The sequence below is a fragment of the Haemorhous mexicanus genome, chromosome Z (assembly GCF_027477595.1).
Source record: "Haemorhous mexicanus isolate bHaeMex1 chromosome Z, bHaeMex1.pri, whole genome shotgun sequence".
Lineage (NCBI taxonomy): Eukaryota > Metazoa > Chordata > Aves > Passeriformes > Fringillidae > Haemorhous > Haemorhous mexicanus.
Genome location: NC_082381.1, coordinates 77,272,732 through 77,300,219, shown reverse-complemented (window position 1 = coordinate 77,300,219; position 27,488 = coordinate 77,272,732). Strand labels below are relative to the sequence as shown.

The 27,488-nt window shown below is 42.6% G+C and overlaps 1 protein-coding gene and 1 pseudogene across 2 annotated transcripts in view; both read left to right on the top strand.

Annotated features, from left to right (window-relative positions):
• Positions 1-27,488, top strand: part of EGFLAM (EGF like, fibronectin type III and laminin G domains) — a 75,014-nt gene that overhangs the window by 37,815 nt on the left and 9,711 nt on the right. For both annotated transcript variants that reach the window (XM_059873794.1, XM_059873793.1), the window contains exons 8-18: positions 5,193-5,308; positions 5,545-5,881; positions 8,400-8,500; positions 9,739-9,839; positions 10,889-11,033; positions 12,865-13,054; positions 16,662-16,787; positions 17,525-17,768; positions 21,995-22,106; positions 23,633-23,749; positions 25,924-26,104. In XM_059873794.1, the coding sequence (XP_059729777.1) occupies positions 5,193-5,308; positions 5,545-5,881; positions 8,400-8,500; positions 9,739-9,839; positions 10,889-11,033; positions 12,865-13,054; positions 16,662-16,787; positions 17,525-17,768; positions 21,995-22,106; positions 23,633-23,749; positions 25,924-26,104 (1,770 nt within the window). The remainder of the gene's footprint in view (positions 1-5,192; positions 5,309-5,544; positions 5,882-8,399; positions 8,501-9,738; positions 9,840-10,888; positions 11,034-12,864; positions 13,055-16,661; positions 16,788-17,524; positions 17,769-21,994; positions 22,107-23,632; positions 23,750-25,923; positions 26,105-27,488) is intronic.
• LOC132341770 (small ribosomal subunit protein eS6-like) lies at positions 1,033-1,742 on the top strand (annotated as a pseudogene).

The window sequence follows — 27,488 nt, the reverse complement described above, 5'->3', positions numbered from 1 at the left end:
GACTTGTTGGGAAGGGGGAAGCTGATCCCTCTACCCACTCCAACATGTGATAAAAATATTATTTTTAATTTTTAATATTATTTTTATCACATGTGGGGAGTGTGGGGGAAATGATGATCTTCCAGACTGCCTGAGAGGGAGCTGATACCCATTGGCTTTTTCCTAGATTATTGTTACTCATCCCAAAATTTAAATATCAGTACTGAGACAAAAAAACTCTCAGAACCACCCTGAGAAGGTGAGCTGGGAGTGGGGGCCAAATTAGAATATCCCAAAAATCTTACTAAAAATGCGTGGAAATTTAGTTTCCCTGTATTTTCAATGAAACTTTGTGACCAGGGTTCAGTGTGCCCAGGTGGCCAAGCAGGCCAGTGGCATCCTGGCCAGTCTCAGGAGCAGTGTGGCCAGTGGGAGCAGGGCAGTGATTGTCCCCCAGTACACGGTACAGGTGAGGCCACACCTAGAGTGCCGTGTCCAGGTCTGGAAGGACGTTCAGACACTCGAATGCATCCAGAGGAAGGCAACAAGGCTTGGAACACAAGCCCTGCGAAGAATGGCTGAATGAGCTGGGTTGTTTAGCCTGGAAAAAAGGGGGCTCAGTGGACTTTATCACTCAAACCTTATCACTCTCTACAGCTACCTGAGAAGAGGTTTTGGTCAGCAGCGGGTCAGTGTCTTCTCCGACCACTGACAGAACAAGTGGTCAGCATCTTATGCTGCACCAGGGGAAGTTTAGGCTAGACATTAGGAAGAAATTCTTCACTTTAAGAGTGATTGGGCACTAGAATCATCTGCTCAGGGAGGTGGTGGAGTCACCATCCCTGGACATGTTTAAAAACGACTGGATGTGGCACACTGCCATGGTTTTGTTGATAAGGTGGTGTTAGGTCATAGGTGGGACTTGATGATCTCAGAGGTCTTTTCCAACCTAGTTAATTCTGTGATGCTGTGATTCAGTGAGCTGAAAATTGCTGTGAATGCTGGGAGCTGAGTTAGTGCTGCCCCTTCCAGCAGGGTCAGGGTGTGAGTATGATGAAGCTGAACATCTGTTTCCCAGCCACTGGCTGCCAGCTGCTCATTGAAGTGGACAATGGGCGCAAGCTAAGAACATTTTATGAGAAATGAATGACCATGGAGCCATTCTGATTCCCTTGGTGAGGAGTGGGAGGGATATGTCATCTGGATCAGTGGTGACAGTGACAAAGGTTTCTCTATGAAGCAAGGTGTCCTGCCTCATAGATGTGTCTGCCTTCTGCTCAGCAAGGAGCATTCCTGCTATCACCATAGAGGATGTGGAGAGAGAAAGTGCAAATCCGTTCCTGATTGCAGTGCTGATGCAAAGTTGAGTCTCCTGAACTCTGTCATAGTGAAAAAGAGTGAAAAGGGCACTCTGTGGCTGGCTGACACGAGCATGTCCAAAAGGACCAGCAGAGTCCCCAAGCTGTTCAGCCTGAGAAGGATGACGTTTGCCAGTATGTTGTGAGGAGGCCTCTGAACAAGGGAGGGGCAAGAAACCCAGAACCAGGGCTCCTAAAATCCAGTGACTCAAGTGCTGCAGCGTAGGCGCAGGCATATTGCTCTGAAGAAGCAGGGCACTCAAAATAACAAGGAGGAAGCAGTGGAATACAAAGCTCTTGGCCAAGAGAATGAGGGAAGGCAATGAGAAATGCCGGGAGCAAATTGTGAACTGGAGCTGGCTTTCTTCATTGAGAGCTTCTACATCTAAATCAAGGCAGAAGTAAGGACATTGTATGTGATACTAAAAAGATATTGTACATGGTATTACCAATAAATCCCTTTTGTACTGAACTTAAAAAAAAACCTCCAGCATTAAAACTCAAATAAAATCATCACAACACAGAACAAAAATGAACAACTTGCACAAAATTCACTCCTTGATCCTTCACAATTACAAGAAAAATTCCCCATGATCATTCTGCTCTATAACACTTAATGCTTGTCAGTACTTGTTTTGCCCATTACTTTTCCCAGTTGCTGTCCTTATCTGAAAATCTTCATGATTGCCCCCATTCTCCTGGGAGAGGACTGGGTTAACCTGGGCCAGATGCCAGGTGCCAGCCACTCTCTCTCCTCTCCGCAGCTGGACAGAGGAGAGAAAATTTAATGAAGGGTTCATGTGTTGAGGTAAGGACCTGTAGAGATCACTCATCAAATATTGCCATGGGCAAAACAGGCTCAACTTAGAGATAGGAAGTGAATTTATTACTAACAAAATCAGAGCAGGATAATGAGAAGTAAAACAAACCCTTAAAGACACATTCCCCCACCTCCCCCTCCCTCCCAGCTGTACGTCCTCCCCCAGCAGTGCAAGGAGACAGGAGTGGGGGTTGTGGTCAGTTCGTCACCCGAGGCTTCTCTCGCTGCTGAGGGAGAGGAGTCATTCCCCTGCTGCACCGTGGGGTCCCTCCTGTGGGAGGCACTTCTCCATGAACTTCTCCAGCATGGCTCCATCTCATGGACAGCAGCTCCCTGCAACTTTCTGCAGTGTGAGTCCATCCCAGGGGCAGCAGCAGCCCTCAAACACTGCAGCACTGGGTCACTCTTCTGTGGGGTGCAGTCCTTCAGGGACAGCTGCTCCAGCCTGGGAGCAGGGCCCTCTTCCCACAGGTCTCCCACAGGCTCACAGGCTCCTCTCAGGCACCCACCTGCTCTTGTGGGGCTCCTCCAGGGGCTGCAGGTGATCTCTGCATTCCTGTGCACCTCCCTGTGCTGCAGGGGCACAGCTGCCTCACCAAGGGCTGCACCAGGGGCTGCAGGGGAATCTTGGCTCTGGTGCCTGGAGCAGCTCCTGCCCCTCCTCCTTCACTGACTTTGGTGTCTACATGTTCTCATATATTCTCACCTCCTACTCTTCTCTGTCATGGATTAAAACTGCACCGCAAACTTTGTTTTAATTTCTTCTTAAATATGTTATCATGGAAGCGTTACCATAATTTCTAATTGGCCCAGCATGTCCATCTTTGGAGCCACCAGGGACTGGCTTTGCGGGATATGGAAGGAGCTTCTAGCAGCTTCTTAGAGAAGCCATCCCTGTAACCCCACCTGCTACAAAAAACAGGCAATGCAAAACCAATCCAAACTGCAAATCATATTTGTAATGCATATATTTGTGGTTTTACATGCTGGAACTCTTTTTTAGAAATACATGTCTTACAGAATCAGTGTTAACCAAAGAAGGGGATTCTGATGCAATGATGGGTAGAAGATGCAGCTTGACTAGATCATCATTGTAGTTCCTTTCAACAGAATAATTTTCTACTCTTCTCTGCTTTGCTGTGCAGTACTCTACTCTACTCTACTCTACTCTACTCTACTCTACTCTACTCTACTCTTCTCTGCTTTGGTCTCCCTAGATTCCTACCTGGCGTAAATTGTTCCAGATGGTGATTAACCTGAATGACTATAAAAGTGACTATTAGGAGTAAGAGGTTTTTTTGCATTTTGATTTCAGCATGGTGAAATTCATTCCAGTTTTTGTAGGACAGGGACCAGTTCGTAAATGTGCAGTCTGATTCCCTAACACTTAATCCTTTGCCTGTGCATTCACAATCAGAATAGCAGAAATAATCTGGATGTAGTTTGTTCTGTGTGCCTCATCTTGTTCCTTGTCAGAGAGAGGAGTTCTCTGCTTAGCTCGTTTGGTTGAACTCAGTGCTGAATACTTCTATTTAGTGTACAGATAAAATGTATTATTTACAGATGACTGGGTGTACATGTGAAAGTGGAAAGACTTACACATGTTCTGTCCCAGTCCAGCATGCTTTCTAGGTTGCAAGTATGTATGCCTCATCATCTCTACTCATTTGTTTCTAATTTTTCTGCATGCTGATGTGATGTGCAAAGCCCATTGATAAGTAACCCCTGCAGAGCATGCAGAGTGTGGCCAGTTAGTCAGCCAGGGCACACATTCATCCCTGGTGCACATATGCTGGATTTCATAACTGCCTGCCAGGACTTCTGGGTTGCAATCACAGCAAAGGAGGAGAGAGTACAAAAAGATTTAGGTAACTACACTCTGCTCAGTAGAGAGACTTTGTAAACTGAAGGTTGCTTATGCTATTTTTAAGTGATGGAAAAATTTTGTATGGAAAGGTTGTTGCTTAATGGTTTAAAGACATCTGTTCTCAGCCTCACTGAAATGACAAGTAACTGTAATGATTTGGTTACTTACTGTATTTCTTCTTGACCTGGTGAATTTTAATAGCTAAAAAGCACAAACCATTGTTTAGACAGAATTTGCTCTGTGAAGTGCAGAAAAGTACAGACACCTTCTGTGAAATAGAAATGAGGATCCCCTTACTGTTCAAACTGTCCATTCCCAGACCAGAGTCCTCCAAAGCACAGTTCAGCACTTTGGGAAGTGGCAGAAGTAGATTATGTACTTGAAAAACACATGATCGTAGAATCATTGAATATCCTGAGTTGGAAGGAACCAACAAGGATCATCGAGTCCAACTCCTGGCCCTGCACAGGACAGCCCTGATAATCCCACCATGTGCCTGAGAGAATTGGCCAAGTGCTTCTTGAGCTCTGTGAGGCTTTGTGCCATGACCACTTCCCTGGGGAGCCTGTTCCAGTGCCCAACAGCCCTCTGGGTGAAGGTGTTTGTGCATGTTTCTTGTTTCAAGGTGTTGAATTGTATTTTAAAAAATAGTCTAAGAATACAGACAGGACACTAATTTCTGGAGTTTTGGAGTTAGTGGAGGTAGATTAAGTCCTAAATAGAGTGTATTTTACCTGTACACATCTCTTTTGCTGTTGCTATTTATTATCTCTTTTGCTGTTCCAGTAAGGCAGGTACAAGACTGTATTTCCAAAAGGGAAATGCTTCACTTGAAAAAACTTGGTCATTGAAATGTTGTCCATGCCAAAAAAGTCTGAAAGCTTTGTCCTGGAAAAGTGATGAATACAAGTCAGTTTGCAGAGGGAGAACTGAGCTTTGCCTGCTTTATTTGTGTAATCACCTATAAGTGACTAAATGAAGGTCTTCACTTTAAGTTGTGTGTATATCACTTGGATAGCATCTGCCTTCTCCAGACTTCCATTGTCTGTACAGAGCATGAGCATTGGCATCAGTTCAGATTTAAGTGTTGTGAAGTGGTAAGATCTGAATTGCTGTGTGCAAAGAGAAAAAACTATATGAACTGAATATGCCAGTTATGTCTTTTCAGGCTCTGAGGAGTTGGGAAGTGGAAGCTATGGGCATCGGTACATCACAGACACAGTGACTGGTGATGGTGATGGATTTGATATCGATGATTCAGACTATGACATTTACATAGAAGAGGTAAATGTCAAGATTTGTCTTTGGCACTTCTGTTTTCTTTTTTGTCTGGATACATTAAAGTGTCTGGTCCTGTCAAGAAGTTAAATATCTGATATTAAGTGCTTAGATATAGTGATGTGGTCACTTCTTTTTCTTCATTGAGGATGAGTTTTGCCTCAGATCTGTATCTTAAAATGTGTTAATTTTGTTTCCCCACAGAATTTTAATTTTACTGAATTGGTGTTTCTTCCTTTCAGCTCAGACCACTTCCTGCTATTAAAGGAGGCAACAGAAAGTTTCTGGTCGAAACTAAGGTCACTCCAGGGTCTAGTTCCAGGCTCCTGTCACGGGTCCTAACAACCACTTCCGAGCCCACTACTTCCAGTGCTGCCAGCGCAGGGCCTTCGGCCCCAGGCGGGGCGAGCAGCGTGCGGGCAGCGCGGCGGGGCAGCGCGTCCCCAGATGCGCGGCTCTCGGAGCTGTCCTGCGACGAGGCCGTGTGCTCCGCTGACAGCTTCTGCATCAACGACTACGACCGCGGCGGCTCGCGCTGCCACTGCAACCTGGGCAAAGGCGGGGAGACCTGTGAGGAAGGTAGGTTTCTGTGTGCCCGCGGCTGCTGGCTCGTCTTTGTCTGGGTCAAGGAGTGGCTTTGCAAAGAGCCCAGCGATGTGTACTTTGGGAATAGCCAGCTGGGCTTTGTGGATCCCTGCGGGTGGCAAATTGCAGTTCAGGGATCACCCCATTTGCTTTTTTTCACAGTGAGGTGGGAAAAAGTCATTCCTTAATAAAGCTGAAAATGCAGAACCTGTGTAAAGATGCACAGGGGCAGTTAATCATCCTTCCCCCACCTAAGAGTCAGGGGATGGTAGAGCAGGTATGTTGTTAATCACCCAGGTGTGACAGGATCCAATCATGGCACCCTCAGATGGAAGCTGAAAACATTCAACCCCTCTTTGACACTTGTGTTTTGGCAGCAGCTGAAGCCCTGAGCCACCCCCATTTTCTGTGTGGTCCAGATGGTGCTGGTCCCACCACAGGCATGCGAGAACACTCCCATTGTAAAAATACCTCCAGAGGAGGCTTTCCCCATGGTCTGCAACTCTGCACTGCAGCACTCATGTCAGGCAAACTGGGGCAAGGGAGGAACAAAATCCCATACCCAGTTCAAAAAGCGTATCCTGAAGGCTGGGTCAATGTGAGGATCTGTTTGCCCTAGTCAGGACTTGCCACCCATCCTATTGCCTCTTTTCAGGGCAGCTGAGCCACAGCAAGAACTTGCTGAGTTGAAGGAGGCTGTGCTACTTCTTGTCCCCTCGCTGCCTTCTTGTTCTTTCCCTCTGGAGACCTAAACCCACCCTTTCACAAGGTTCACACTGAGCAGATCTCCTGGTGAGCCAGTCCAGCTCCCTCACCAGGCCATAAGCAAGTCACTTTTTCCCCCTGAAGTAATTTTTCTTCTGGTATGGTGACCAAGAGGTCAGATGAATGCCAGGGCTCATGCAAAGAAAATGTCCCCTTGGCTGTGGTGGTGCTGTTCCTCCAGCTAAGAAGGAGCTGATCCGCTCATCCCTCTGCATGCTGATCTAATCTGCCAAGACTGTGCCATGCAGCAGAGCATCAGGGACCCATGTTGCTTCTACAGGGTCATGTTAGACTTTGGTGTTGCACAGCGTCATGCATCAGGGATACAGACACTGAAGGTGTTTCATCTTCTTAAACTGGAGTGCTGGAACAAAGAGAGCTCCTTCTGAAAACAATTTGATGTGACTCAGCGACATGGAACAGCTGCAGATATGATTTTAGGCCTTGATCAAGTATGAAGAGTTGAGGATTTATTTGAACTGACAAGGCCATATACAACTTGTAAAGCAGTCTATTAACACCAGTCCAAACCCTCTGTTTTTCACAGGGGAGGGTGTTACTCCAGAGTAAACATAATGTGCCAGTACTCCTTTGTACCGAGTTTGTCTTCAGCAAACTTCTTGCTGTTAAATAATTTATTAATCTGAATGGAAACAGACTTTTCTTCACATTCAACAGCTGCCTGGCACTCTGATCCAGTCAGTTCTGCTTGTGATCAGGAGATGAGATAATTGTTCTCTGCTGAGGTTGCATTCAGGTTTATAGCACCAATTCCCTTCAACTCAGCCTAAAATCTATGCCTTGCAAGCAAAAATGTGGAGAGAACTCTACCCAGATTCAAAATCTGAGTGAGAAAAACTCAGTATTTAAATAGCAAAGAGGAATAGGAATTCTCATCCTTCCTTCATCATTAGACTTAAATTCACTGTCAATATAAAAATTCAGGCCTGAAACTTTGTCTGTCCTGAGTGCTTCTTAGAAAAATAGGCTGCAAAGATAATTTTACAGCTGACAGTGGCTAGCAGTAAGACATCTCTAAATTTCATTTTCTCTCAGGGTCAGGGTCTAACACAAGACAACAAAGGGTGAGGGTGGATAATGCCATTTGACAAGAGCAATTAAAAGAGCCACTGTTGCAGCCAGGGATGGAAAGATGCCTACAAGGACTCTTTTCTCCTCATCACTCCTTTTGGCTTCTGCCCTGAGCTGGCTTGAGAGAAGGGCTGGGAGCTGCTGGGCTGTTATGAGACGTCCAGTGATTCTCCAGATGCTGGATGCAGCAGCTACAGAGTAGCAGTGACTAATGCTGCCTAGAGTCTGGCCATATTTCCCATGTGTGTTTTTGTAATCCTTCAGAACAGAAAATTACTTTGTCCTCTCTTTCTTAAACCAGTTCTTAAAAGAAGATAAATACAAAGCTGATGTGGTCTTTCTTCTATAACAAGGATGAAAACCTGCCGAAATTTCCTCTGAAATCTCTGATTAAACTATTGAGCATTACTTGGCCCTCAGTATCCTGTTTCATTCCAAGTTCACCAGGTCCTTGGGTATAAAGGAATTAGCTGTAAAAAGTGGTGGGAGGACAAGGCAATAGGTTAACTGGTTGTTGGCTGCTACTGCCTAATGGTTGTCTCTGGAGGAACTCTGCCTTTCATTGCCACCTGATGTTATCTAGTACTAAATGTGTATATTGATTTTTATTCGGAAGAAAACTGCTAAATAACATGCTTTCCTCTTTGCTTTTCAGACATTAGTATCCAGTATCCTCAGTTCTCTGGCTACTCGTATATCACCTTTGAACCACTGAAAAAGTCCTATCAGACATTTCAAATTACCCTTGAATTCAGGGTAAGATGAAGCAGTTCTCACACTTCTCTGGTGTTTTAACTTTTATTTACTTATTCTGATGTGGTGAACAACAGAGCAGTAATTTAGCTTCAGTATAGCTTCAGTGTAATTGTGGTGAACCTGTGTGAAACCTTCATCTGCAGAGATCTGGCTCGACCCTCAGTGAATGAAAATTAAGTTTGTAAGCAGCTGAAGGGTTTTCATCGATTGTTGGTAGGCACTGCATGAGAGAATCCCTGGGACTAGTGGCTGTGGACTAGCAGCAATGTACATTGGCGAGGTTACAGTCACATGCATGAGCTGCAGGCTGAAGAACACACAGAATTTTTGTGAATTAGAGTTTGAAAGTGGTATGCAGTATCTTTGTGGACAAGAGTTGATGATCCTGTCATACTAAGCAAAACAGTGCCCTATGTATAGCATTCCTTTCCCACCCTGTAGGATTTAAGTGGACATTATTTTCCCCCTCTGAAGTTTGGGACACGGACTACTAATACATTCAGGATACCCTGTTACTTAAAATGCAGGACTAGAGTGGGGATACATCCCACGCTGGCTTGTGTTAGTGCTGTCTGTTCATTATGGACAGAACATGTAGGGCTGCCTCTAGGGAGGGTGGTCAAGCTCTTGGATGCATCCCCACCCCCACATAAAGCAAGACTCCCCAGCCTCACAATCTGGGAAGGAGACTGTTACTAAAGCAGCAGCAATCAGTTCCCTCAGTGGTGATCTTACACTCCTCTGGCAATTTGCCATTTTAAAATGCAGGATGGCTGCAAAAAGCCACTGTGTCAGCTGCTATGAGCATATGGAGAAGTGCTGCCAGCACAGCCTGTTTGGCTCGAGGAGTGTCAGTCTCATGGAACATGTGAAGTAGGGTGTATGTATTCATGCATAATGAGTCTGATGTGTCTACACTTACCAGGCTCGCTAGGACATTCTTGCTAGACCTTTTTACTCAGGAGTTTCGTATAGGATATGTCTGACAATCTTTAATACTTCCAGGCTTTTTTTCAGGTCTGGTAGTATCATACTTTAAGAGATGGCCTTAAATTGTTTAACCATTAAGGCAGTGATTTTCTAGGTTTTTCAAATGCGGGATTCAAAACTGATCAAACAGTTTCTGATTCAGCAAGTTAAAAATGATGACCCTTTTCTGGAGAAAAGTCCCCCACTGCTGCTTGCTTTTATCTGTAATTGTGAGGCTTTGATTTTTCATGTTGGCACAATGATTGCAGGCTGAATCTGAAGATGGTTTGCTGCTGTACTGTGGAGAAAATGAACATGGTCGTGGTGATTTTATGTCACTGGCAATTATCCGACGCAGCCTCCAGTTCAGGTAAAACCTCCATCCAAAATCTAATGTAAAGAGAGAAGGCTATTGCTGCCTCCTGGGAATGAGATGAATATCTCCAGTGTCTTTGACTTCTGCCCCATAGAGTGCACCAAATGGACGGTATAATTTCATTTAAGAGTACTTCAATACTTTTTTCTCTCATCTTTCTTTGGTGTGTGAACATGTGCCCTGTTGAGCTCTTTTCTTCAGACCTCAGTGTAAAGGCAAAGTGATCCGTGTTCTTCAAGACATTTGTCTGGGGCTCATAGCTATGTTACCAGAAATGCCAGTAAGCCACTGTATCTGCTGAGCTGATGGTATATTGATGGTATTGAGTCAGTGCTTTTGCTTCACAGAAAATGTCTTGCAGATAATGTAGCAAAACAAAAGATGTAGTGCCAGCAAGGGGCCAGGAACTGCATCTTGTATGCTTTGTTTAGATGATAGCTTGGTTAGGTTTCTTAAATGAAGATGGCGAGTGTTTCTTGCAGTCTGATAGATATGAAGCAAGTGAAAGAGTATTTCCAGGATCTCCTAAATTGGGAGGGTGAGTCCTTTGAAAGTGGGGAATAACAAAGTGGGTGGTGTGCCTTAGTTGTGTTTCTGCTCACCAGCACTGCATGACAGTCAGGGAAAATGGGACATTTTGTGCACATTCAGCTCTCCTGGAGGTCTTCCTGTCAAATAGACTAGCAGAGTTATTAATGTATCACTGCCTTTCACCAGGGCGCTAGAAAAATTCCCAGGAGAAATTACAGTGATTGCAGGAGCTCAGCTTGTAATACCCTCCATCTTGAAACAGTTTCAGCTGTTGGCAAGCTTCACAATGCACTTGGTACAGACAGAGAATGCAAAATCTTCTCCACGTTGAAATAGATAATGAATTTGAAATATGGAACAGATCGTATGTAGACTTGCTGTCTGAACTTCCTGTGCTATTGTGCAGTGTGGAACAGAGAGATTCCCAAGTGCAAAAAGAATGTTTGGAATCTAAAATCAACTTTTGGTCAATGTAAGATTATCACCTTGCCCTCTCTTTCTCATGATCCCAGGTTCAACTGTGGCACTGGAGTTGGAGTCATAACGAGTGAAAATAAAATCAAGCTGGGGAACTGGCACAGTGTCACTTTGTTCAGAGATGGGGTGAATGGCTGGCTCAGGATGGACAGCAATGCTCCAGTGACAGGAAAATCTCAGGTTGGTAATCCCGCCCTTGTGGCTCAATCCTGGGGTCTCTCAAGGCTGTGGTGGTGTTTCTTTTCTTGCCACCAGAAGCCTGATCAGATTTAAAAGGTGCAGTTTTATTTATTGGTGTCAGGACATGTAGTGAACTAGGATGAGAGTACAGATTACTCTTCCACATATATAATGTAGAAATCACAGGGATAAATATCCCCGGACTGAATCCCATCTCAGTTTCCCTGTTGTGCTCCATGTTTGCTCTGCCACCCTTCAGCTATCCTGTCTCAAATGCAGGCCATTAGAAGTTTACTAGATTGCACAGCTGCTGTCCCTGATTGCTTTCTTTTTCAAGCCTCAGACAACTGCTCTGCTTCCTCAGACATAAAAATTAGATGCATATGTGTGTATGAGTGTATATTTATATGCATATACCCACATGAGATTTGTATACAGAGGTATAATCACATGCATATTCTGGACAATGATTTAAGCATAGTAATGGAGATAGACATTCTGCCCTGACTTATGTTAACACCAGCAAGTTCATACAAGGCTGACAAGATAAAATATAATACAGGAAGGTTCTTTGACTTGCTCATCTGTTGCAGGGCCAGAAAACAAAATTAAGGCCCTGGAAGAAAAGGCAATTTCAAATTGTTTCAGATGTCTTTCCTTTGATAGCCACAATTAACATGCCATCCCTAGCCCTGAAAGAAAGCAGCTTCAGATGTCTTATTACTTTCCACTTTTATGTGCAGGCGCTGAAGAGAAAAAATTGCAGTGTATTGAGTTCTCATCAGCTGGAAATGACAGAGGAAAGAATATCAGTGTGTCATGTGTTGCTGTTACCAATGCTATGAGGCCATGCAAAGGGCAGATGTGAATCAGGAGAGATGTGTACAGCTTCTGCAGTGCAAGTGAACACCTCCAGACTCAATAACCTCAGCTTATTTAGCCTGGCCAAATACAGGCTACGGTGATAGAATATATTGTTATAAATGCTATGGGGGCAGGGCAGGGTGGAAAATCCTAAAGGATTTTAGGTTAGAGGTCAGTGCTGTCAAAAGCACAGATTGGTAAAACCTGGCCCTGAATAACTGAAAATTTTGAATATTTTCTTCTAAAGGTCCGTGGGGTTTTGAAAGAGCTGTTGAGTAGGACTCAAAAGTCATATTTTGCTCACTCTGTGGAAGGAATTTTGACTCATTTGGCCACTGTAGCATGGAGTTTGGGTCAGTGGTCCAAAAAGGTTCTGTTGGTTTTGATAGTTTTTGTTCCTTCACTACATCAATTTTAGTAAACTTGTATGTGTAGGTTTCTATAGATTTGTTAAAGAGATGGGCTGTACATTTAGCAACGGCAAAGTGAGCAGAACCCTGCTGAAGCTGTGACTTTACTGGCTTTTGCCTTTTCTTTGTTTTTTACCTTTTTATATTTCATAACTATTCAATACCGAACAGAGACTGGATTCTGTCCAAAAGACAATATCTCATTGGTCTGTCCCTCAGGGCTTACGGTTTAGAAGACAAACAATTTTTTGGCAGAAAGAAAGGAAGAAATTGCAGCAAAAGACAGACCATGCTTTCTCCTGAAAACAGCAATTCCTAATCTTTTTTATTGTGCTTTTAGTAGTTCATGTTACCGTGATGTGATGCAGGTGAAAAAGGTTGATTTCAAATGGTGGAGTGATTTAGGGAATGACTAACGGGAAGGAATTACCAATGAACAACATTTCCTGACACAGTTCTTCATGGAGGAAAAAAGCTGATTGTAAAGCACTGTGGCTTAATGATTTCTCCTGTGTTGTATCTGTTACACAGCATGCTGTGCTCTGCTCTCCCTTCAGGGCCAGTACAGCAAAATCACGTTCCAGACTCCCTTCTACGTTGGCGGCGCTCCCAGCGTGTACTGGCTGGTCAGGGCCACCGGCACCAACCGCGGCTTCCAGGGCTGCGTCCAGGCACTCAGCATCAATGGGAAGGTGATTGACATGAGACCCTGGCCATTAGGGAAAGCTCTCAGTGGTGCTGACGTCGGTGAGTGCAATGGTGTGGGGTCTTCAATCAGTGACTAACCCAGGGTCATTTTTTATCCTGCTGGGGCAAATTGAGCGATAGTTCAGGTTTGAGAGGGGGAAGGCACAGTCTCTAATTTTGGCCTGGTTTTCCTCTGTTCCTTTGTACATTGCTCTTGCTGGGTATGTAGTGGGACAGTTCATCACACTGCACAAGCAAGCCCTTTGTGGGCACACTGTGCACAGTAAATAGTAAACCCATTTTCATGAGCCAACAGTAAGATCTGTGTTGCAGATATCATTACAACTGCACCGGCATTTCTGCCAGCAGCTCTCAGGGCACCTCTTCATGCCCCTGACCGACACAGTCATGTCCTCAGAAATCAATAGTTGGTATGCTGAGCTTGCCTTTGAAACAGTATGGACCCAACAAAATGCATTTTGCCTAAAGACATCATTGCACTTGTCCAGAGTAACACATGGATCTCTCAGGCCCACAGCAGCCCTGTAAATGTTACAGAGGGCTTTCTGTGTTACACCCAACCACTGCTGAAGCATATAGGCTTTCCTGTATACCATCCTTTGTTTTGCTATACAGAGCCATGGTATGATTTAAAAATAGCTTGGAATAAATACTTCCAGCAGCTTTATGAAGTGTGATTATAAAATTATTTTTCCTTCACAAAGATGGAGAAGTAGGGCAGCTAATTAACTAGTCCTGTCTTATTTATTCATCTATTTCATCCTTTTAATGGGCACTTGAAAAAAGGCAGGGCAACAAAATCCTTGTTTTAATGATCTCCCAGTCTAAACAGTATAAGAATGAACCCAAGACAGAAGGCAAGTGCTAGCGGCGAGAAATAGATTCCGTACCACTGAACTCTCCCTGCCGTGCTTCACCCACAAAGTCATCTTTCTTCTTTTCTGTAGCTGTGCATTTGACACCCCAAGAAGGAAATGATTTATGAGAAACTTCTTAACAATTGCTCTGTATTCTCTAGATAACATGGCCAAACTTCTGTGCAGTGTAGAGGCAGAACAGACTGGCCAAAGAAACAGTTGCTGAAAAGAGTAAGATTTTGGAATCAGAGTGTAATTTCACGATAGACTGAGAATCTATGGAATTTAGACAGATGAAAGCCCTGCTGAACTTCTCTAGGCCTACTCTCTATTGCCTTTTAGGATGGGAGCTTCATTCCCATCCATGAATGCTCCACATACTACTGCGTTAACAATCAGCATCAATGAAAATAAGTGCTGTGCTCTGCCATGTGTGACTCGAAAATGACTGATAAAGCCTTGCTGTCCTTGTGTAACTGCACACATTTATATGAAACTGTAGCAGAAGAGACTTGCAAACAATAGGTCATGTAAGTATAACTTACAATAAAAAAAATTACAAGTAAGCTCTGCTAGGGTTTAGGAATGACTTTTGCGAGTCAGTCACTTGGAGATTTTTTTCTGTTGGCACAGTATATAAATCAGGAGTGCTGTGCTACATGGATCACAGAACTGGGGGTGGCGAGGAGGGGTGTCCATCCATATCTCTGCTCTCCCTTCTGGCTATGACAGAGGTCCCACTGTGAGCTGAGGGACCAACAGAGGATGGTCCAGCCACTGGGCATGATTTGGAGAGGGCATGGCAGGACCTGGTACTCCTGCTGCAGCTTCTCTCCTTCTTCATCTGCCATTGGAGCCAAACAAATGCAGCCACCACACTTGTGGTTTGCCTCTTCAGTATAGTCACCTTTGCTGGCCCAAAGGCTGTGAAAAGCCACTGTGACACTGGGAGAGCAGCTTGTCCTTAAATGTCAAGACTACACCAGTTCAAGCTGTTTCTCAAATCAGGGATCCCATGACTGGTCCTGTTGCTGTCGTCTTCCTTGTTCTTTTCTGTTTCTCAAAGACTTTGTTTAACTCTGATCTCTTTGAACATACTGTCAGCATTAGATGCAGCAAAGATGAGCATTGATGCATAGAGGTCCTTGTTGACACATGTATTGGCTCTGTTTCCTTGCCTGTAAAACAGAGCTAGTGCTGTTCTGTCAGTGTCATGATAACTGGTGAGTGCATGAGGGATCTGAAGGACAAGATACCTGTCCTGCCTTGGCTCACTTGTGCAGGCTAGAAGGGGCAAAGACAGCTCAATGAGCATAGCCAGCACCACTGATCCCATGGCTGGGCATGGGGCAGAAGTAACTGTCCCCTTCCATGGAAAAGGAGCATTTTTTCCCTGCTGGGAGAGTTGTATGTTTTGTCTGTGCTCCTCAGGTCAGCCCTGGAGTCCTGTGTCATGGCTGCTGTACTCAAACCTTACCTCCATACAGTGAAAAGTGGTCCTGGTAGGAGATTTGTAGATGAGCAGTAGGAGACAAGTCTGGTCTATCAGGTTGTTTCTGCTTCTGCCCTGAGTTAGTTAGAAAAGGTTGTTTTCCACTGTGGAGAGCAGAGTGATTAGGATGGACCAGCACATCAGCCATTTATATCTGCATTTTTGTTTGTGGTTTTCTTTCTGGCTTTGAGATGGGAATCCAAACTATAAAGCTGGTGTGGTACACATACCAGTGCCTTACTGAAGACCTGCTCTCAAAACTGTCCTTGCAATCAGAGTGCTGTGTTTAAACAAAAAAAAAAAAAAAAAAACGGGCATAATCTCTTCTTGCAATAGTTTTTCAAGACTTCTTTTAATCACCTCAAGTTGCAAAACTGTTCCCCAGTGTTTATTGCCAGAACTGCCTCATGAAACCTTTGTCATCTCAGAGCTGATACTTCAATGTCCCTCAAAATAAATGTGTAATTCTTAGTTGACACTAAGCCCCTCCAAATGGTGTGCTTACCATTGTACACACAGCTTGGTCTCTCTTAATGTATACAGATAATGTAATCGGTGTGTTACTGCTGATGGGGGGAGAGTTATTTGATCAGAAATTAAAGGAGAAAATAAATTCAACAAGAACTTCAATCAGGTGTACATTTGACAGTTGTATAGTTTCAGTTTGACAGTTTTACAGATATCAGTTTTAAGAAGCAAATGAGAATTGTTTTGTTCTACAACAGTTTCAGCCAAAATCCAGCAAGAAGAAATAACCTCCTTGTTATTTAAGTTGATGTGCCAGCACAGTAGAGATGCTTCTTAAAAAGTCCATATGTTGATGATATGGATCCCTTTTAGTGTGGACAAGAGGGTCAGCAACCTCATTTTGGCTAATAAGATTAGTTGATAATGATTAACACATGGCATGAATTTATAGTGAGCAAAGAAGCACTTAAGATAATTAAAATTAAGCTAGGCTTAGTGCATGTAAACAATTTAGAGAAATTTTTATCTTACGAGAAAATAGGAAAAAGAGCAGACAATAAGTAATCAAGGAATGATTGAAAGTTACATCTATCATGGTTTGCTTGTAAGAACTACTTTTTCTATTTATAAGGTCTCTTGCTGGTCTGATATTAAAAAAATAACAACTAGTAATCAAGTTCCCTTGTCTAAATTGCACACCATTTGACAAATTGGGAAAGAATCTAGGCATAAGAGCAAATTGTGTTGGTTAGTAGCAGTGATTAACAGCCAAATAAATCTTCTTTGACAAACTTCTCTGATAAATTGATGTTCTGCCTCCTGTGTTCAGGTGAATGTAGCAGTGGCATCTGTGATGAGGCAGCCTGCATCAACAGTGGCACCTGTACTGCAAGCAAAGCAGACTCTTACATTTGTCTCTGTCCTCTTGGATTTAAAGGTCATCATTGTGAGGAAGGTGAGTGGATACTGGGATGCTTCTGTCTCCTTGTGTGTGTTATTTAGTGTTTGATGTGTTTTCCACTTAGAGACACCCAAGGAAGTCTCATACTGTTACACTGACAGAAGAGAATATTTGTTACTTTATCTTTTTTAAGTCAGGTACTGAAAACCTTCCCTTACTGCTTTGGAGCTACATACAGCTCCTACATAATCTGTTATTCTCAAACCTCTTTGCTTATTTAAGCTAACTGTACTTAAGGATCTTGAAATTTCTATTCACAAGTTAAAATAATGTACCACTCCACAGCTGCATAAATCCCAAAAAAATACCCACCTTTCTCCTAAAACCATGTCAGTTGTATATTTTGAAATGTAAAGGACATAATGTCAGTTGCCTGCTAATATCAGAGATACAAGTAGTAAAATACATCTGGCCTTATTTTTTATGCTGTAGAAATTTTCATGCTACCACCCACTGTGTGCATGCTTGCTACTTCGAAAGGCACTATTATGAATCACTAAAGAAAAGGTACAAAATGCTTTACAGTACAAATGTGTCCCTGGAAAAGGAATGGATTAACTAGTATTGGGTAGGATTATAAAATATTTTTAATTTAGATGAGAAAAAAAAATCAGGTTGTTTTGCTAATTATTAGCCTAAATACTTAACACAAAGAACAGACACTGGTTGGTAAGAGTCAATTGTTTCTGTTTGAGCCTCAAATGACCTGCTTGTGATTTCTGGATTTCCAGCACTCTCCTTGGCCATACCTCAGTTCAACGAATCCTTAAGATCATTTGCTAGCACGCCCTGGCCCTTGGAACCACAGAATTACCTTTCCTTCATGGAGTTTGAGCTGACATTTCGTCCAGATTTAGAGACTGGTGTCCTTTTGTACAGCTATGACACAGACAGCAAGGACTTCCTCTCCATTACCATGGTGTCTGGCTACGTGGAGTTCAGGTTTGACTGCGGCTCAGGAACAGCTGTTATCAGGTGAATGCTGGTGTTTGCTTCCCAACGTGCCACGCTGCTGATCCAGGAGAGGAGTGGACTGGAAAGGGTCACAGCCTGTGATGAGATGTGCGAGCCCCTTGGTCTCTTGTGTCTGCTCCTGAGGAAGCACAGAAGCACTATTAAGCACAATAATTTTGGTCAAGGGGACAGGATTTTTTTCCTACATCAGTGTATTTCAAAGCTTTATGCTTTGTCTTACTGCAGATGTTAAATTTGTGTCTGTATGGCATTGCAGTAATTCCCTTCTTGCCCCATGATGCTGTTAGGGGATCTATAAATATTTTATGCATATATTTTCTAGCCACAGGGTTTCACAATAATGGAACTTATGTGAGCATCCTCCTTTCTGGTTTCCAGTTCCAAGCAGGGGTGCCAGGCTGGAGGTGGCACAAGAAAATACACCTCCAGGTCCCTCCACTTCCTCATAGTGCTGTTTTTTGAGGGACCTGAGGCTAGTATCCAATTTATATAACGTAAGCTGTCTAAAACATGAATTTGTGGTTTAACCTGGTCACCAAGGTTCCCAGACGGACCTCCTGTGAGTGACTCATTGCATCCTAAAATTAATGTCTAGGAGGATAGAAGCAATGAAATGCCTCAAAACCACTGCTCTCTCCCCCTGTGTAACTGGGCGCTGGGCAAATGTTCCTGGGCTTTCTGAAAAGGCACTGGGCTGAACAGAGGCACTGAGTATCTTGGATATGGCCCAGGAGGCTGCCAGTTTGACCAGGCTGACCTGATATTTAGAAATGATCTATATAAAGCTTATGCAAAATGTGTACACTGTCTGCAAGTCTTGCATACCAATGATTCCTGTGGATGGGCATCAGGAATTTTGACTATACTGTGATTAGGGAAAATGTACTGATTTTACAATGAATGAGGACTCAAGCAAACAAACTCATTCAGTTTTGCAGACAAAATTAGATATGAAATATAAAGGGAGCAAATGCAAAAATAATGCACAAGCCTAACAATGCACAGCTGTGAAAAACAGTTAGTGTTGTCAGACAGAGAAAGATCCTGCAGTCGTTATGGATAGCTCTGTGGAAGCAACAGAAAACTGTTTAGAGACAAATAGAGAAACCTAAGTACAACGCAGAGAATTATTAGGAATGGAATAAGGAAGAATGTCTCTGCTGAAGCCCACAGTGCACCCTGTCTTGAAAACTTGATGCTATTCTGGTCACATAGTTTCAAAAGAAATTAGCAAAATTAAAAAGGAAGAGTAGCTTTGACATCCAGGAGGGGGAATTAAACATCTTCCAGAAAACTCTTCTGCAGCAGGACCTTTTGGCCTGGAAAGGAAAGAGTTTGGTGGAATATGATAGAGGTTTTAAAATAATGAATGGCATGGAGATTAATGAGTATTCTGAACTTTTTCGATATGCAAAGAAAATAAGGAACCAAAGAAAATAAGACTTTTTTTCTTTGGGTTTGGGGTTTGTTTTTTTTCAGAGGAGTACATAAATAAGTTGTGGAAACTAATCGTCACAGCAAGTTACAGATGCCAAAACTATAAATAGGTTAAAAAAATGGGACAAATTTGAAGAAAGCTCCATTGAGGGAGATCAAACGCAGTTGTACGGATGCAGCCTCTGACTCAGGAAATTGCTAAATGACAAGTTGCCAGAAGCTGAGAGGATATATCAAGGGAAGAATCACTTCATACTTGCCCTATTCTATTCTCTTGCTGAAAAATGGCAGAAATAGCTAATTTTGGAGACCTTTTCTCCAACTCAGAATAGTCCTTCTTACAACAGCCTTCAATCTTTACTGATTGCAGCCTTCTAATTCCTGTTACTGGCAACCATAAAATATTAAAGTAGATTTTTTTTCTTCCAAGAATATTGTAGCACTTCAAAACACCTTGTACTAAAGTTTAACTGATATGTAGGGTTATGAAGTGTAGAGAGAGCCACAAGCATATGCCTGAGAGTAGAAACTGCCCCTTTCTGGAAAGCAGAACAGCAAGCTGGATGGCAGCTACTGCCTAAGCTATATGCACTGGAGGAAAAGGGTGTGACGAGGTAGCTGAGGAATGGGTGAGACTTAGGAGACCATCAGGATTCAGTGAAAGTTATCAGGCTGTCTTGTTAGCTCTTTTTCTAGATAAAATGTGCAACTGGCACCCTGTCATCAGCTCTGTCAGTGATTAAATAAGACAAATAGATTCCCTGTTTTTCATGCCTGCCTGGTCAATGTCTGCTTGAAATTCCATCTTAGTCATACTATGTCATGCCTATGCTGTGTCTTTAACGGGGTATAGCTCTGGTCATCCTGATACCTCTGCCATAGGACCACCAGGCTGTTATGTTACATTTTATATTAGAACACAGCCATAATAACTTTATAATTAGGATGAGGCAAGCTTATTTGTGTACATCAGCAGCAGCAGCAGTAGGAGAGCTGATGCTGATGAAGGTTGTGATTTCCTGATGTATCCCAGGATGGAAGTGGCGGTGTGCTCTGGGGGCTCCACAGGCAGAAGGGATGCAGAGTGGGTGGCCAGCTGCAGAACCTGAGCACTGAAATGTCTCAGAGGAGAAGCTGGTGGGATTTCCCTTGGCCAAGCAGGATCAAGATCTTCATGATCTGGTATATTTTTTAAGCTTTGGTTTACATGGGAAAAAGTAACCCCACAGCATGTGAAGAGCCAGGAGTGTTCAAACATCAGAAGAAAGTGTTACCAAACTCATGTTGTTTTCAAAGAGCCCATGATTCCAGGAAGGAGCTTGCAGCTCTGAACTGATGACTCTGCAAGGCTTAATCATCCCTGATTGTAATTAAATCTAGCAAAGCAGGAGGGTTAGCATGATGATGACCTAAGCAGCAGAGCAGATAATGTCTGTATTGCCACTTGCTATGTAGCCAAACCTATCTGTTTCCTTTATATGTATATGTTGACTTCTTCAAGGTGATTAGATTTCCTTATCTATTGATTTATCCAAGACAGTTAAACCCTAAATGGTACTACATAAGAATGAGGACAAGTGACTGGCATTGCTTGATAATATTTTTAGTGGCATTTTTATGAACCAAGTGTCATTCAGAATTGTCAAGTGATACTGCCAGCATCGTTAAAATAGATAAAAATGAGTTTTAAGAAAACTTGAAGGATCAAAAAAAAAAACCAACAAAAAACCAGAAATGTTTCAAAACTGATGTTGATTGTTAAGAAAAAAAAGAAAATATTATTTTCACATTTTCAAAATTATTTAATTTTTAATCAGCATTTGAATCGCTATTGACTCACTATTTCAGATTACAATTTTTTCCTTTTTTTTTTCATTTCAGCATATAGGGTTCTTTTTTTGTTTTGTTTTTAAATGCAAGTATTCTGAAAATACAAAACATTATTTCATCCCCAGAAATTATGTATTTTTTCACTGAAGCTAGGAAGTCTTAGGAACACAGTTCTGATTTTTCCAGCTTGGCCAGTAAATCATACACAAGTTTCCAGTCCTCCTGGAGGAAAGGCTGCTACATCTCATTTAGACATAAAATTCTTTAACCAGTGTAGTAAAATGACATTTGAAAACAAGATATAAAGATCTATAGAACTTGTGAAGGGGAATGTGGTTTTGCCCTTCATAGAGGCTGCTATTCATATTAGTGCTATGCCAGTAAAAATGCTTCCTTTGAGACTGGTGAATACTTTGCACAACTGGGGATTATTGTTCCTAGCCAAGGTCTTATCGCATCATTAGGATAATTTTTTAATTACTTCCTTTTTATGTACAGCATCCGGGCTGCACATATGTGTGTGTAGATGTCAGTGTAACAGGTTGCATAAATAGAGCTGATAAGCCAGCACAAAGTAGTTCTGTTTGAAAAGAGGATGAAGAATGTGGGGCTAGACCAACCATTAAGTGGGAAGCTTTTTTGAGGATGTACAGCTGAGACAAAAACTCATGTGTTATAAATGACTAAGCAGAAAAACTAGCACAGAGGTAGCTAAAGTGTGTGCTGGTGATAGTGTTTCACTTATAAATAAAACTAGAGTGCTTGTTATTTGCTCTAGAAATATGGTCTTTGCTGATGGGGCTCAGAAGATTGTTACTTCCTTATAAGGGTAGAATTGCAGTGGCTGATATTTATTTTTTATTTAGAAAATCATCCCAGAAGACTTGACTTTTTGACATTGCAGAGTATCAGAAAGGCACAGTGTTACATGCTTGAAAATTTTCTTGCCCTTACAACAGGAGTGAAGAGCCTGTCAGCCTGGGTCAGTGGCACGAACTGCAAGTGTCTCGCACGGCAAAGAACGGCATCCTGCAGGTGGACAAACAGAAGCCAGTGGAAGGGATGGCAGAGGTGAGCTTGTGGCAGACTTGTCATGAAGGCAGCTGTAAATGATTGCATGGTAGACTGCACAGCCTGCTCTCAAAGCTCTTACTAGCTTAAAACAGTCTACACATTAGGGCAACTTTTTCTTAAGCCCTGAGTTGGGAATTTGTGCGTGAGGTCTTCACTCTCAGGACAAGGACACCCATAAAGGCAGGGATCCCACTGGAATCTGACTGTGCCTGCTCCTGACACGGAACTGGACTCACATTTTTGTTCTGGCTCATATATCTTCCTGAGGTTTTTTTGTTAGTTCTTGTTGTGGCTAAGTCAGTTGAGCAGTGTGTGCACTGTGAGAGGTGTAATTTGGGGAAGTATCATGCTGAAAAGTATGTGTCCAGTCTTTTTTTACCTCTTGCTGAATATTGTCCTGGAAAGGTAGACCTGAAGAGAATTGTTTCTTTGTCTTCTTGCTAAAGTGATTTGCAGGCCAGAGTAAGTACTGGAACAATTAGAGAGTTGATGACTTGCTTTTTGTTCTTCACTCACCAAGTGATCCTTGTGAGTCAAATATATAATAAAGTGAAACTGTACTTGCACCAAGCAGGATATTCACTCTAAGCACATAAATGCCTGCACAGAGATACATTTTCTATCTTGATAAAAGCCAAGGCTAGACCTGCTTGGGAAATGTCTTTTACCTAGAGGAGAGTGCAGACAGAAAACCAGACTCCGGATCCCATGGCAAAAAATCCCATAGCAGAAAAGTCCCATAGCAGGCTTTTCAGAAAACTGGGAAACTTTTATCAAAACTTTGACTTTTCTTCAAAAATTTAAATAAATTGAAATTCCAGTTGTCTGTCAGGAAACAAATTGAACAAGAAACAGTTGACTGGAGCACTCAAGACTTCTTTAGATAGGTGGGTTAAGGTGAACACTCCCAGTTTTTTCCTCTTAAGTGCTGCCTTGCAGTGCTCCAAGAGGAGGGTGGCTGGGAACCATGAAAGCACAGAAGCTTCTGCAGGACTGGAGTGACACAGTTATTCTGTCTTTAGCTGTTAAATGTCTTTCACTCAACTCCAGGACCCCAAATATTCCCATCAGGTATCCTGAGCAACTGCTTCTGGTAATTGATGCAAATTCAATGTTTCTTTCATTTAGCCCCATATCTTCCAGTAGGTTATCTCTTAGATGTTGGAAATACTGAATGAGTCTCTGTTGCATGAACTTTGCTCTGATTTTAACTTTATGAACCTAATTCTGGTTATAGATTTACATCAGTGTTCCTAAAATCTTTGCAAGTAAAGCTAGATGTGCAGTCAGAAAACACAATGAGTCAGTTTCCTTTCTTTCTTCCTTCAGTATTGCCATTTTGAAATAATTGAGATTTTTCAGCTGCTTCTGACAGGGAGTGTTAAGTCAGTCAGGAGTGTCCTACAATGGCTTTCTTGATTGTACAAAGAAGAGGCACTGAAATAAGCTATACGACAACTAATCTGAAGATAGAAGCATGGTTCCAGCTACTCTAATAAAATGTTATTCTGTGTTTCTTGCAGGGGGCTTTTACACAGATTAAATGCAGCTCTGAAATATTTATTGGTGGAGTCCCTAATTATGATGATGTGAAGAAGAACTCTGGGATCCTCAGACCCTTCAGTGGGAGCATCCAGAAGGTGTGTGCCCAGAGAAACACACCGTGGGCATTTATTTCCATTGTATCCATGTACACTTTTTGTGCTGTTATTCGACTGGCAATATTCAAAATAATCAAGGATTTCAGCTCAGGAGCCCACCATGAAGTGGATAAATGATTATTTCACAGTGAAAAGTCCTCCTAGTGCATTCTTATACCACCATGGAGATAAGCACCATATTTCCCCTCTTTCAATTTTATATGGGACACATGAATGGAGGGGATGTTTTCTTTCCATTGTTATCAGACATTAGGAATGATGTTCCCCTGTGGTCAGCTGAGCATGAGTGCAGTTTGTATCAGGCCTAGTAAATAATCAAATGAAAGTGCAACTGAACTTACATTTTTCTTTCTAAACGTACTTAAAATAATTTAGATAAAGTTGAAAGGTTGGCCCTTAATCCTCACAGTTTTCGAGGAGTGAATCACATCAGGTTAGTGCAAAAAAATACCAAATAAAACCAAATTTTTAATAATAGTTTTTATTTAAAAAATAGATAAAGCTCTGCAGTTGCTCCAGGACAGAAATGTAATTGTAGTTCAGTGTAAATGGTTTAATCACTCAGACACTTTTTACTGTCTTTGTCAGCTGCCCAGCAGAAAGCATGAGCTTCAGGAAAACTGGAGGAGTGAGTAATAGTGATAGGAGTAGGTCAGACACATGAACATCATTGGGAAGGTAGACTTGACTAAACACAATGTATTTTGGGATGCAAGATAGAGAGCCTAGGAGCAATTAACACAGGTTACAATTTCGAGGTGAAGGGTCATACAATAGAGTAAAGGCACTGATAAGGATTGGGAAATGCAGAGTGTGAGCCTTTATCTCTATGATGTACTTAGTAAGGTGGATTTGTATTCTCAGAGGCATGAATGGGATGTCAGGGAAAAGTACTGCCTGTCTTTTGGGCACTGGGAACGTTTGGTTGCCTTCTTTACATATGGTAGGATTTTGGAGAACTATACAGAAACAGAGCTGCAAACATCACCAAGTGCTGGAAAATACGCAGTGCATAGAAAGACCCAAGATCACAATGTATTTTGTTTAGTTAGATAAGGCTGAGAAGTGCCTTTCTTGTGGTCTCCTAGTCCCTAGGTAAGGATGAGATTTCTTTGGATACACGCTGCTGGAATTGTGCAGAAAAAGACATGATGAGAAACAAGGGCTGGAACCTGAACAGAAGTTTAAAACAAAAGACATATTTTTATGAGTGGAGGCTTGTTAACCTCTGGAACTAAATTTGGAAGGAAGCTGAAAACATAATGGAGTCTTCCCCAGTTCATTACATGACAGGACTGGATGTTTTTCCTGCTGTTAGAATTCTGTAGTGCTTTATGCAACATCTTCTCTGGGTTGGACCCCCTAAGGTGCATTGTCCAAGTTATGCAGGAGCCAGAGCAACTGTTACCTTTTTCAGTTCTGGCGTTATTGTTTGTTAAGATGTACTTATTTTGACGTAGCTGAGATCAGATGCTGTGCCTGCATGCAATCTCTCTTGCTGAGATGTCAGCTGAGATTATACAAATGTTGGTTTATTTTGGAGAACATATGCTGTTGACATATTGGAAAAATCCCAGCATTTAGCAGTTCTCTTCCATTTATATACAAACAGTTTTGTGAAGTCATTATTTACGTTTTTCATTCATCTTAACTCTAGCCTCTTTCAGGCAAGATGAGATACTAGAAGGCAATAGAAAATGTGAAAAACAAGCTGTTCTGCTTAGTATTTCTGTTGCCAACACTCATCTCCTGGGGCTTTTCTGATCCCAGAAATGCTTTTCTTCAGCAGCACTCATCTAATTTTACCATCCCAGCTCACAGTTCAGCTACAACCAGTGTTGCACCAGTGTTCAGGAAAGGGCCTGGTAAATTCCACACAGCTTCACCCCTTATAGGGGTTGCCTAAGGCTGGTTCACAAGACACAAGAGAGTTTAATCTCCAGGGGATCTGGAGGAGCAAAAGTATGAGTTGGACCTCTGTAACTGAAAAAGACACAAGAATAGGGTTTGGGCCAAGTTTTGAGAGTTACATTTCTCTGAAGTCTTTCAGAGGAGTCTTCTAACTAGCAGCAGGATACTCTGGATTTGGAAGTTTTAACATTGTCTTTTCACACCTTTTTTTTTTTTTTTTTTTTTTTTTTAAAAACATATAGATTATCTTGAATGACCGGACAATTGATGTGAAACAGGATTTCAGTTTTGGAATCAACCTAGCAAATGCTGCCCACCCCTGTGTGACCTCACCATGTGCGAATGGAGGCACCTGCATTCCCAAGAAGGACAGCTATGAATGTGACTGTCCCCTGGGCTTCGATGGGCAGCATTGCCAAAAAGGTAACAATGGCTGGATATCAACCCAGGGGTCAGGAACTGATCACAAAAATAAGGAAGATTTAGCACCTACAACTGCTGCTGTACACATGCCTTTAAATAGAAACCCTGAAGGCCAGAGTACCCCTTTCATCTCTGCACTTTCCATGTATCTAGGGAAGAATTTGTTTTGTTATTTAGGAATGTGGTAACTGTTATCCCAGCACGGGGCTAGGATCCATAGATAGCAGCCTGGTATCTGGTTGCTTGTGGTGAACAGCACTGAACACTAACACTTTGTGCAGGTCCCTAATTGTGCAGTGCTGTGCAAAGGGGGAATTCCTGCCAGGATCCTCCAGCCAGCAGTTGTGTTACGTCCTGAAGCATGAGCACGGATAACCCTGGTAATTTTATCCAGCATACAGCTGACAGCAAATGCTGTCCTCACACACAGAAAGGTCTGCTCCTGTTTTAGGCACTGACTGCTCTGATGGAGATTGCACCATCTGCACAGATCCTGCCTTGGTGGGGCCAAGGAGACCACCAAGGAGGGAAACTCATACACGTGCACATTACTCTCTTTTCTTCAGAGCCACTGTAATAGTTTAAACCTTAGATTCAGGAAAGGGATAAGATAGCACGAAAAGCATTTAAAAACTGTGCTTTGGGTTATTCCACTAGATGGAGTCGTTTCGCTTCTGTCAAGCTTGATCTTAAAAAATTCCTTAGGGGAGGTTTTGTAATGTAACAGTAAACTCGGTTCAAAAGAGCTGGCTGACATTTTTGTCTTCACCCACTGCTTCATTTCTTGCAGTCATAAACTTCAAAGTTAAATGTAGTGGTTTTGGTTAAATTGCAATGAATATATTGGCCTTTTTTTCAAAACAGACAATATCTTAGAACAAAAGCGTTATAATAAAATGCAGTGCAAGGAACCCCTTTGCTTACGTTGTTGTGGTCTAACTAAGAGCTGAAACAACGTCATTTACCCTGGCTTTTTTGTAGGGAGGCAGGAGAATTGGGATTTTGACTTTCTAGGTATGTGCAGGGTGCACATACCTAATTCCTGACTTCAAGATGGTATCTGCAGCAGTGCCAGCACATGTCCACAGGCAGTCAGTCAAGGGAATGCTTTGCAGCTGGGTGTGTGACTGCCTGCCCATTTGGTGTGCAGGGCTGGGGCTGCAGCTTCTCACCTCTGCTCAGCTCCCTGTGCTGAGCCCAGGGAGCAGTGTCTGAGCTCATGGCACCAGCAGTGCTGCCTCTTGGCTGGCATGTCCTCCCTGTTGTCGCCTCAGAGGATGTCCAGGCTTTCGAGACAGTCTGAAGCAACTTCTCCCTGTGACTTAGCCAGATCCTGGGTGCTGCTGCCTATGTGAATCCAATCTTTACTCATTTTTAAGGGTGT